General features: G+C 37.7%; 1 protein-coding gene across 1 annotated transcript in view; it reads right to left on the minus strand.

The window, feature by feature from the left end:
• Positions 1-8676: 8676 nt before the first annotated feature.
• Positions 8677-12928, minus strand: part of LOC107566718 (Niemann-Pick C1 protein-like) — a 28136-nt gene continuing 23884 nt past the window's right edge. Inside the window, exons 19-22 of the mRNA XM_016252245.1 lie at positions 11440-11671; positions 11189-11302; positions 10905-11067; positions 8677-9900 (exon numbers count right to left, since the gene is read on the minus strand). Of these exons, the coding sequence (XP_016107731.1) occupies positions 9821-9900; positions 10905-11067; positions 11189-11302; positions 11440-11671 (589 nt within the window). The 3' untranslated portion in view covers positions 8677-9820. The remainder of the gene's footprint in view (positions 9901-10904; positions 11068-11188; positions 11303-11439; positions 11672-12928) is intronic.

Below are 12928 nucleotides of genomic sequence, written 5' to 3' on the forward strand. Positions count from 1 at the left end.
TGAAAAACCATGATGGCTTCATTTCCGTTAAACAGGAAATGCTGTGTAACTCCATTCTTCATTTTTGACCAAATGTTGAAACAAACTTTAGAGAAGTTTCCCCAACACCCATCTTGGTGATTTTAACATTCATATAGACACTCTGAGCTTACATCATCTCCTTCAGCTGCTCTCTCTCTCCTACAAGTGTTATAGAGATCACTTCTATTTACAATGGACTGTAGCGCATTATCTTACTGATTATCTTGATACAGTATGTCAATACCACAGTGTCAAACAATCACTACCACAATTTCTTAAACACCAGCTCCTCTAGCTCCTTCTTACTAGGGACCACAAATAATTCTTTGCTTTATTAGTCTGCAGTTTACCTGGTAAATATATTTTAATGATATTTAAGTTATTTGTTTGGCAGTTGCTTTTATGCAAACGGCTCACAACAGACGTTTTAGCCAACTTGACTTACTGAAGCTAATTTTGATTTGTCAAACCTTAATTTTGATCCCTGCTTCTGACGTCACAAGAATGGTCTACTGTTTCACCTCAGTTTTTTTACTCCAATATCTGCAGATAACAACATCCACCCTGAACTCCACTTTCTCAATACGACTTAATGCTTAATAGAAGAAACCTGTTGGGTTCTGCTAATTCATGCTCCACAACGTAGAAGATTCAGTCAACTGGCCTCTTCTACAAGCTCTATTCCTTCTTCATGTGTATCTGCCACATTCCCTCAATGCCTCAAAACAACCCGTGTTTGACCACTGCAAACTCTCTTATGTTATACCTCAACTGCACTGACTGCCAGAATCAACTTCAAGACAATTCCAATGGCATTAACTCTGGTACTTTCAATCCTTCATCAAACAGTAGCCTACACCCAAGCCGATAAATATACTTGAATCAACTCGCCACCCTCTCCCATCTGTCCACATGACAACCAGTTCATCTATGAACTCCCAGACACTAACAGAACATAGATGACTCACCAGTAATATATTTCACACTCAAACTAAAATCAAAAACACTCTACACAAGTATGCGACAGCAGTCATTAAGGCTTGGCCAGTGCATTGCAAGTGTGTGGTCTTGTTACATATGTTGTTGTGTTAGTGTTGCAGTAACAAACCCCAGTATTCAAATGGAAAGATAAAGTTTCCTTCAAAAGTCTGAGCTGTAGTGTCAAGTAACTAAATACCTGTTGAAAACTTAACTTGCTCCGCAATATTCTCAAGTTGAAGATGCATGCACACTACAGTGGACTCTTCAAGTTTACTCGGCTAGATTAATTGGTCTGCATGGACATCAACAGACTATGCTGATGCCAAAAATGATGTCAGACACATTGTCCGTGAGATGGCGCAAAAGTATACTTCGGGCTTATACTTATATTAACATGCAGAGTTCTAAGTGAGCAACAGCATGTTTTGCGAAGTAGAGCTACAGTCATCTGTCTAGGTCAAGGGTTTCCAATCTTGCTCCTGGAGGGATAGAGTTTAAGTCCTGCAGAGTTTAGCTCTAACCTGCCACAACACACTTACCTGGAAGTTTCTAGTACGTTAACATTACATTTACATTTATTCATTTGGCAGATGCTTTTATCCAAAGCGACTTACAATTGAGGATTTACAAGCGATTTACCATAAGATGGCATTAAACACAAGAAGTGCCCGTTATACAAGGTTTCAGTCATCATTCAAAATAGTTCAAAGCTAGGGATAAGGATAGTAAGAGAACAGAAAAGGTGAAGGCATAGAATTTGGAGTTAGGTAGGTAATTCCACCAACAGGGGAAGGTGAAAGATAATGTCCTGGAGAGTGATTTTGTGCCTCTCTGCAATGGGACAAGCCGCCGCTCGTTTACCTACTTCTGGAGGGGATGTAGATGCTTAGGAGAGAGCGGAGGTAGGAGGGTGCGGAGCCCGTGGCTGTTCTGTTGGCAAGCACCAATGATGAACTTGATGCGAGCCGCAACTGGTAGCCAGTGCAGAGAGATGAGAAGCGGTGTGACATGGGCTCTCTTGGGCTAATTGAAAACAAGACGTGCTGCTGCATTTAGAATCATTTGCAGAGTAATCCTAAAGACCTTGATTAGCTGGTTCAAGTGTATTTATTTAAGACTGGAGCTAAACTCTGCAGAACAGTGGCCCTTCAAGAGCAGGATTTGACACCCCTTGTCTAAGAAATCTAATATTTGAAGGATGAAATACACATTGTTTGTCACATTCAATGGCGAGGTTGCTTGGAGTACAATTCAACTTGTATACATGCTGGATGAAACTGAGCTTTGGCCCTGTGCCAGATGGCAAACTTCGCACTTGGGGTCTTGCTGACTAATAATGGCTGTTGTATATATGTGCATGTCCATGAAGTCCACAGGACTGCAATGCAGGGGTCTCCAACCCTCCTCATAGAGAGATAGCTTGCTGCAGACGTCAGTTCCAGCCCTGTTCCAACACACCTGCCTGTAATTTAGAGCTAACTCTGAAAACTGTGATTAGCTTGTTAATGTGTGTTTGATTGGGCTTGGAGCTTAACTCTGCAGTATGGTAGCTCTCCAGGAGCATGGTTGTCCCATTGCTCATTTTAAGTTTCAGAAGTAGGGTTTCCCCCTATGTGGCTGTTATGCACCTTTGACCCAACAGTCAAAGCCACATTACGTCACAGTCGGACAGTACTGTACTTGACTGTACTAAAGCATAAAATTACTGCAATATGTTTGCAGATATTTAGGAAAAATGCTAAGTTCACATATTTGTTTCTCTGAAAAACAACGCTACAGCCAGTTATTCGGCTTTGAAATGTGCATTTTGTGTCAGAATGTCTGTTTTTGGTTTGGTCTGCGTGATTTTCAGTGTACCCAATAGGAGTTCAACATTCCAGGTTGCCAGTTGGCAGAAAATACAGCATATTGCAGCCACTGAAGCCAGCAAATGACCTGAGTCAGAGATGGCAAATTCTCAAATTCTGCAAATTCTGATTCCTAAAAAGTCTCAGCATCCATCTAACAAGCTCTGGTCTAGTGAGCGGTGTTGAGCAGATTCTTAAACAGCGCTGATTGGTCACTGTGTTCACGCGCTCAACAGATATGACTGTGATTGGCTACAATGATCATCGCTCAACAACGCTCAAATCTTAGCAGGAAATGGATGTTTTTTAAATTTCTGTACCGAATGGTATCGCGGTCTGTGAACAAGTACATATTAAACACTGATAAAACAACTTACACCTTACACTGTAGGGCTCATTGGCTAGCATTTTCAGTTTCACTTGCATCTGGCAACCAGCATGAGCATCAAGGCCTGAGGTGGAAGGGTGGGAGAAGCTCTCCAATATTTTGGATTTGGACTGCAGTTCCCATTTTAACCACTAGCTGGTAGGCGATTTCGGAGAGGCTAGCAATGGCAAGCTATCTTTTAAAGCATAAGATCTCACCCTACCTGAATAATCAGTCTCCAAAGCCACACCTCCTCCAAAACACATGAACGCGCTCAGGCAGGCCAGAGGCTAACCAGCAACACGATGAGAGACGACATTGGGCAAGGGTTGAATGCAACGCTGTCAGATTACCTCATGTCTCAATCACTGGAGAAAAAATCATTACAGTACAAAGTGCATAATATTACAATAATAATGCCTTCCATTCTTACTTGGTCTACAGGAGCTAAATGGAACACATTGATGTATCATGTATCATGTCTGTGCGAACAGGGTGTGAGGAAGTATGCAAATACATGCGTTGATAGGCAGGTAGGACAGCCTGTTGTAGCCCTTGGACTAAGGGTTAGGATTTGACAAACATTTTATGGTCCTACGCCTTCCACAGACAATATGAATACATATAAATACATTTAGACCACTTAACTTAGTGATTGCTATCGGGAGAGACTTTCAACAACAACAACAACAAACAACGTTTTAGACACTGGTGCAGTGTCTAAAGCGTGCAGGACTAAAACGTGAAACTAAATGGAACTAATTTTTAAAAAAGGTGTAGATTCAACAAACATACAGCAGTCTTATCAAGTTATCAACCTCACATTTCCAGCTCTCCTGACTAACATTGCTCTTCCATCACTATTATTTGCACTTTCAAGCAACAGTGCATGTTCTTGATGTTCCGTCTGGTTCTTGAGGCACACCCTTCACACTTGACTTATTCTTAACTGCATGTTCTGGTAATTGGCACTGATATGAGGAACACATTCTTGTAAACAACTTTGGCAAGAAAATGTGCAAAACACAAATACACAATTCCACTCTTATTTTCATAAGAATAAAAGTGTTATCACCAAATTTCTCTTTTCCAGAAAGTAATAGATACGAATTTTTGAATGTAACGTCTGTTTATCACGAGTGGCCAGCTGATGTTGACACATATTGCAGAGATTAAGTCTGTTATTTGACAGGTGAGCAAACACTCCATCGTTCAGTGTTATGGGCTGATTTCATCAGCACTAAATGCCTGATGACAGCTATCCTTTCACCCATAAACTAATAAATACAATAAAACCACACAATGCACATTAGCCAAAGTTGTAGGATTTGAATCTAAATAAGACCAGAACTACTTCATTTTCGTTCGATCCAAAAACATACTTCTATACTATTCAGAAAAATATTTTTTTATATATATATATGTGGCGTATCCGTCAGAATTTGAAGTAAAATAGAGTTCTTAGTTAAATGTGTGTAAATATCAAGTCACTAACTTCAGAGCAGCAGCCAAAACATCAGATGGGCTCTGGAAATGTTGTTCCCATAGCTCTGATGCAATCGAGAAAGGGTTTCAAGCAGAGAATTAATTCTGACACAGTTCCAAAGTAAACAAGGCCCGGTCACACCAGTCTCATGCGGTGATAAAAACAAACACGCGGGCCTGACTGCGGACACTGTGTATGTAGCTTAGCCCTATCCATTCACCAACTAATTCCCCCTTCAGCCTGCAATAAAAGCCCTTTCCTGATTTGAAATTCCTGAATCTTTCCTGGGCACGCATTGGTCACCCTCATTGTGGAGAAATATGTGTAAATGGTCAAGGTATGCATCCGTCCGTTCGCTTCCTTTTCAAATGGTCGGAATTTTGGCTGAGGTGGCAATTTATCTCCTTCCTCTGTCTGCGGTGACTCAGTTTTACCCTCTTGGTTCCGCTCCGTGTGCCTTTATAAGGCAGTTTGTAAACAAGGAAGTGCTTGAAAGCATTTTCAATGGGCCTAATTGAATGTGGCCTTGTGAGGTTTGGCCAGCGGTGGCTCTGAATGAAACGACACAAACTGGATTCCCGGGGAAGCGCTGCAGATGGGCCGACGAATCTGAACCCTGCCTCCTGCACTTGAGATGGCTATCCAGTTCCTTTCTCTCCACTCGTGGCCTGTTCTGCTGTCAAATGACCCCAGTAACTGTGAGCCAGTGACGCAAAAACAAGACACTGAATTCCAGACGCTTATTTATTAATGGCTCTGTGAAATCGTTTGGGCCCCACATTACAGGTGCCGAATTCTGGTCAATTTAATTTAGAAGGAAAAGGTACAAGAATATGTTTGCAATTTGGTTTTGAAATACTGGTTAAAAATAGAAATAAAAGCAAGTATAAAATGTATAGTTTAAACCTAAAATAATTTGTGTAAAAATGTTGCCATTTTAAATACTATATTGGGAAGGTCAGCAGGGGAGGGTGATTTCTATTTTGATATCTGCAGCTTTTACACTTTATTATTATTAATAAAAGTAGTAGTATTGCTATTTAAAGAATGAATCCGTTTGTTGTAAAATTTGACTTTCATTTGACTATAGGGCTTTTCTAACACAGTTGAAATGTAAAATTTAGTTTGCATATTGTTGTGCCGTATCAGAATCAGAATGAGCTTTATTGCCAGGTATGTTTGCACATACGAGGAATTTGAGATAAAAAAAACAAAAAATAAAATATATATATATATATATATATATATATATATATATATATATATATATATATATAGAACAAGTAAATAAGGAATACAATATACAAATTGACAATTGTAAGTACAGGTATATTACAATAGATAGTTTTGTATGTATAGGTATATTAGTGCAAAATTTAAATGTAGACTGAGTATGTGTGTTAGATAAATAAGTGTATGAGTGAATAGCTGGGCCTTTTTCACAATGGAGTCAATGTGAGTGTCCCACTTCAGGTCCTGAGAGATAGTGGTGCTCAGGAACCTGAATGACTCCACTGCAGTCACAGTGCTGTCCATGATGGTGAGTGGAGGGAGAGCAGGGGGGTTTCTCCTGAAGTCCACTATCATCTCCACAGTTTTGAGCGTGTTGAGCTCCAGATTTTTGAGACTGCACCATAGCCAGCTCTTGCTGTATTGCAAGTTTGGTCATAGCGTTTCTTAAGACGATGAGTGTGTGATTGGTGAACATTGCCTGTGCAAGTGTAGCATTTATATAATCAGCTTATGCAGAAGTGAAGTTTATGACTGTGATTATGAATGTTGGCGATTAAATAGAGGTTAATCACCAACACCAATAGCAATGTTCAGAGTGACACCAGACAGTCCCTTTAGTGGCATTTCAATGTATAATTATAGAAATGAAGAAGAAACTGTTGGTTTTGTTACAGTTTTAATCATAGCATGATTCCAAGGAATTTTTGAAAGCATGCAAGAACGAATAAGGGGGAGGAGGTGGGGTGGAGTAACATTTCCCTTGTAGAAATGTTACTTTTATCTGTACAGGAGAACCCGGTCTTTACTGCCAGCCTAAACCAGAGGAAATCAATATTTTATTGTCTCTCCACCACACGGGCCAAGATAGAAACATATTAATAAATGATGAATTGGCAGCTAGTATGACAACAACTCTTTGGAGGCAGTCAGCTCAGGTCAGGCACTGCCATAGCTTTTGTACTGCACGATGTCTAGTTTGACTCATTTATCAGTATTATTATAATGTTTGTGTTTTAACATAAGTCTGTTTTCCATAGCCCTTTAATTCTCTTGACTGTGTGCACAACAAATGATCATCTGAAGTGTTAAAACAGATTTACCAGGGTTGGCATATCATAAAAGCTAAACAAGATGTTAAAAATAATATGCATAATGGTGCATTTACAGAGCAGAGATATGTAGGTCATTCTGGATGTGTGCAGGCACTGATTACATTTTTTCTTCGTTTGGCAGTTCAGATGAAAGCGCGTGGCGCCACCGCACGGTTGCATTGGAATTCACTGGAAAATAATGCTGATAAATTCTTGTCTGACAATATGATTACCGTACCCGAGAATTTTTTATTCCTGATAATACTTCGGCAGTCATGTCGTGTGCTTTCTATCCGATGTCTAGAATCAAATCTAACGATGCCAGATCAAAAACGGGTTTGCAAAAAGGTCTAAAATTGTTCATGATCTAGTTCGATTAATTCAGGAAGCACTCACGCACCTGAATCGTTTGCAGCTTTTCTTACAACTTTATAAAACATCTATCTGAACAATGAAGTGCTGCATTCGCCCCTGCTAGTATAATTATATATCTATTATAATTGACAATATATTACAAGTGCATAAATGTGCATCATTAAAGGTGTTATATTGCACCTGCTGCAATTTTAAGCATATACACACATATATTAGTTGCCATGCTGCCACACTTCCCATAGCAATCCATTTTCCCCCCTTAAAACTCACAGATGAGCAATGTTTCTTAGTGTCTGCCCTTACTAAGAAGTGTGCTTAGTTGTATTAAATGTATTCTTGTAATGTATTTCTAAGCTTAAAAGTAGCCTACATAAACAGTTCAATCACTCTCCAATTGTTTCGTTCTCTTTTACTGAAATACTGATGAAGGTGGGTAACCAACACTGACTTCCACAGTATTTTTTTTCTCTCTCTCCATACTATGGAAGTCAGTGGAGACCAGCAAGTGTTTGTATATTTTGTTTATTGCATATCTGCAGTACACTTTAACCACATTTCAGACAAGAAAATTATGAAGTTGGATATAAAGAGTTATGTCCTACTTATTTGGGGACAAAAAGCACTCTGAAGTTCAACTAATTGCAATTAATATAAATTTAACCCCTTAACTGTCACTCACATTTTTGAACATAGACGTGAAAGTGCACGATCCAAACTTACGTTTTTATATTTCATGAACGAAAACATTTTGTAACATGATATTGATGTACCATTTTCATGGTGATGCAATGTTTGATTTTAAAATGGGTCTCAAAATGAATTTTGAGATTTAACGTTTTCAATTGATATATAATTTCTGATGATTTCTAAAGTGTGCAACAAAGACGACTTTTTTTTTTGACAACGGTCAGAACTCCTGTTATGATGTAGATTTTTTGAGGTGCACTCTTGTCATAAATCAATCTATTACTTTTCCTACATCATTTTTAACAAAAACATTGGTAAAATATCTATTTAGGAGTCTTAGACCTTTCCAACGATATATAGTTGGTCATGATTAGGATTTAATTGTAATATAGTGAAGTAAACGTAGGCGTCCCACAGAGGGGACGGGTGGCAGTTAAAGGGTTAAACTAGGCCTACATTTTCAATTTAATTTGAACTAACATGCACACTTGCATTTTAAAGTATATTACGCCGTAACAAAAACTGTGAAGTGGACTTGTTTTGCACTTGTCCACCCTTGTGAAAAACAATTAAAAATAAATAACTCCATTTAATACAAATTAGTATCTTTCTTTTATTTCAAAAATTCTTCAAATCAAGGACTGTTACCCATAAAGCACAAACTTTAAACTGTTAGAACATCCGTGATTTTAAAAAACGATTACATTTTCAAATATGTCCATGTTGCCAATGCCAACCCCTGACAGCCCATTATCAATCCAAACTTATCTTTGTAAAAAATAACCATTTATTTGTATGCAAACACATTTTTGCCATAGACACATGTTGATTCAAAAGTGTTACCCCCACCTACCTTATGAGGTACAAAACCTGTTTTAGCAGCCTTTCTAAAGCTACATCGTGTTAGTAATGGAAAGAAGCAGGCAAATCCTGAGGAATGTGAGTTTAAACCAAACTGCAGTGCCGAAGTGTACTTGTGTTTTGGTTAATTAAACATCAGGTTAGCCTAGTGGTTCAAGTCTAAGGTCAAACGCTAGCACTCCCTTTCTTAGCATGTCGATGCTTATTAATGCAGCACAGCACAACTTCGCAAGTAAACATTTTAAAAACATAAATGTGTATCGTGCCACTGCATCCCATTTTCCCAACTTAGTTAATTAGCTAAGACTAACCACTAGCGCTAACAGCAAACTGATAGCCGTCAGTGTAACATGTTGTTCTCGTCATAGAATCACAATAAATCAAGAGATTGTCCATCGTGGCTCACTGTGGACAGTTCTCTCAATATCTGTGAAGTAAATGCATGAAACACACTAACAACAAAAATGAAAAGAAACACAAATAAATAAAAAGGATTAGTTACACATTTCTTACACGCATTGATACAATTTTTTTTGCATTTGTTGTCTCGTTTGGTTGGTTTACCACAGTGACTGCTGCGTTACATGTGGTTACAACATGTTTTTTGATGTTCACACACATTTGAGGAAATGACTGTCATCTTTTCCACATACAGACTCTCCTTACTCGATCACTTCAATACTGAAAGGATCTTCCAAACCTATTCTTCAGAGTTGAGGTTTTTTGGTGGATGTTGAAAGGGAAAGCTGGGAAAAAGGTCTTCTGTACACCCGAAGGGGGTCTTGAGTTAAGTCTGTTGAAGTGTTACTAAGCATGTAACATGGAAATGAAGAGCTGGTGCTGTCCACTGCTGTTCAGCGTCACAGAGCTGTTAGTAGATAAGCTGCTCTCTTTCCGTACCCACAAACCTGTTGCGAGCAGCCATGATTTTTGCTTTATTTACAGATGGGCCTGTGAAAACAAAGAAAGGGAGAGAACTTTCACATTTTCATATTTTTATTCCTTTTTGGCACAATCCAAATATTTGGTTTAGAAGACTTTATGTGGCTGGCTTCAGAAGTCTAGGAAGTCTTTCCCCAAATACACTTTTTTTTTTTTTTATTTCCTGTATTTCATTTTAATGGTTAAATAAAATTTTAGTAATCAAAAACCATGTCAAATTAATTTAAGTCATTAAACTTCAACAATTTATTCAAATGTTAACAAAAATTAAGTTTAGGGCCCTACGAAAATGGTTTTCACATTTTAATGTCTGAATTCCATTTTAATACTTTTATTAAAAAGCATGTCTAATCAATTGAATTAAGACAACTTTAACAATTAAATACGTTATTAACATTTTTAAAACAACATTACATTTTTATTATTTTTTTTAACTGCTGTCCGTTTACATTTTTTTCTGGACTTATGCTCTAATACAAATTTATTATCAAAAAACTGTGGTAATTAAATGAAGGCATGAAAGATTAACAATTCAATTTTTGAAAATGTAATTAAATAATTCAAACAAAGTGCTGCGCAACAGGTTTACTTGGAAGAAAAATGATGTATTCCTTAAAAATAGAGTTGTAATAATTAAAATATTATTTTTTATTACTTTAAAAAGAATATTATAATGTACAAAAGTAATGCATTTCATCAGTTTCTCCAAGTTAAACTTGACTTTTATTTTGGCGGGATGTCTTGAAGCCCTTTGACCTTTCTGTGTGTGTATCTGACAATGGTTTCTTTTAAGTGAAATGGTGAAATTTTAAGTGTACAGCTCTAATTTAGATTTAGTCATCCAAAACGTGACAAATTATGTGGCATTCCACATAGTACTATTAATTTAATTTTTAGAACTGGATTTTGAGATTTTGTCTGCCATGGAAATCAAGGGGCTTCTTTAAGGGTATTTTTTTTAGTGCTTCGTCCTCAAATTCGCAATTGGTGAATGTTAGAATATTGTGATTTACCTGCATAACTGAGTAATACAGGCAGAAAGATGAGGCCGTGAGCTGCTCCTAGCAGGACTATTGAGAGATACATGCGGAAGTAGAAAATCTGGAAGATCTGGGATTTGGACAGGGCGAGAATCAGGATCCCACCGAATTTAGTGAGGGTGATACCACTGAACACCTGCGGAGTCAGAGCAGCATGTAAGAAGACGCTTCACTGCACTCACATTATATGCTTTCACGTTCACCAAGAATATGTTTGTGCACGTCACATTCATAAAGCAGTAGCAAACATCACTCACAGAGCTGCCCATGTGTGCCAGCGCCTCCTCTGCCCGATCCACCCTCGAGCTCCTGGTACTGACAGAGAAAGCCCTCACAATATGACTGCAGAACTCCACTGATATGCCACAACACTGTAAAGGAAACAATTATGGTAAATGATGTTAGCGAGCACTGATAAAAGGGTTTCAGTAATGAATGTTATATGTAGGTCACAAGCTTCAACAATCCTGTATTACCAGTTCCATGAAACACTATTCCTTTAACTCACCATGACAAGGTTGACCAAAGAGACCGCGTTGAGGCTGATATTCCACAGCCACATGACTCCGAACATGTTGACCAGGATCATGGCGATGGTGAAGGACACCAGTACTGCCGACCACAGCTCAAAGCCCAAAAGCACAGTAGACACCACAAAGATGGCCGCCAACGACATACCAAGGTTAAAAGCAGTGTCATAGATGATCGTGAGATACTGTTCATAGAAGACGTAGAATACACTGTCCATGGGGGGGGAAGAAAAAAAATAATCAAACAGGTCAGGGGCCACGGCGATAATTACTGATTGCAACTGACAATCCTAGTATGTATGCATGTATTTATATATAAATAAAAAACAGGGTTCCCACTTTTTCATGAACACCAGATTCAAGGACTTTTTAAAGCACCATTTATTCTATATCAAGCACCTAATCAAATTCACACCCCAGAATATGAACTGCCATGAAAGACCTTACATTACTTAACATTTCACTTACACTTAACTGCTCAAAACGGTCTAAATTTATGAAACCTACACATTCAAAACATTATTACTCTGAAATTTTTAATGTAAATGTTGTGTTCAAAGGAATTTAATGAAATCCATTGACGTCAGTACTGGTGATAAAATTCCATTTCTAAAATATTGATAAAATATGCATCAAACTGATTTTTGCTGTAGTTCTTGTACAAGATTTAAATTAGAAAGAATTTCTCAATTTTTAAATTAATAAAAAGTGGTTAAATGTTGTAATAACATGGTAAAACCTGTTAACATTAAAAATTCGCACATTCACTCAAAAGATAGATTACTCATTAATAAATAAACTCAAGTCAAAATAATTTTGTAAATGACTTTTTATTGTAAATCCCATTTTTTTTCATCTTTGACCTAGAGGAATGCAGCTGCTCAAAACGTCAATATTTTTTGAAAATATTTCATGAGCATTTTAAATCTTGTACATGTGCAAATCTGCAAAAAATATATAAAGAAAATAAATTTTAAAAAATAGGAATTTCTATTTGCTTTTAAACTGTAAACGCTGTTCACTAAGCTGTTCTTCCAATTTTTCAAGTTCTACATTTTCTCCTTAGCTCCATGTTGCAGTAAGTTCTGGGAGTTCATTTTTAGTCCATCTCCTATCCTGAAAAGTCTGTCTTGCAGAGACTGACAAAAATGAGCTGCTAAAACTTACTGCCGGATTCTGGAAGATCAATTCTTCTAACAGTGGTACTAGAGGATGTGGTGCTGGTCCTTCAAGAGTCACTCTCAACTTATCTGTCCATAAAGCCTATATAAAAAAAATTGTCTTCATGTATTTCACAACACTTCAGAATGTTATTCTTAAGTAGGGATCATTTTTTAGGATTTTTTACCCAAGCAAAGTCTCTGAGAACCTGACACCTTGTAATTCTGGAGACTCAAGGTTGCAGTTCTGGAAAATAGTGGCACTGGAGACTAAAAGGTTCCTGATGGTTTCACACTTAATTCTTCA

The sequence above is a fragment of the Sinocyclocheilus grahami genome, unplaced genomic scaffold (assembly GCF_001515645.1).
Source record: "Sinocyclocheilus grahami isolate Dianchi unplaced genomic scaffold, SAMN03320097.WGS_v1.1 scaffold1095.1, whole genome shotgun sequence".
Classification (NCBI taxonomy): domain Eukaryota; kingdom Metazoa; phylum Chordata; class Actinopteri; order Cypriniformes; family Cyprinidae; genus Sinocyclocheilus; species Sinocyclocheilus grahami.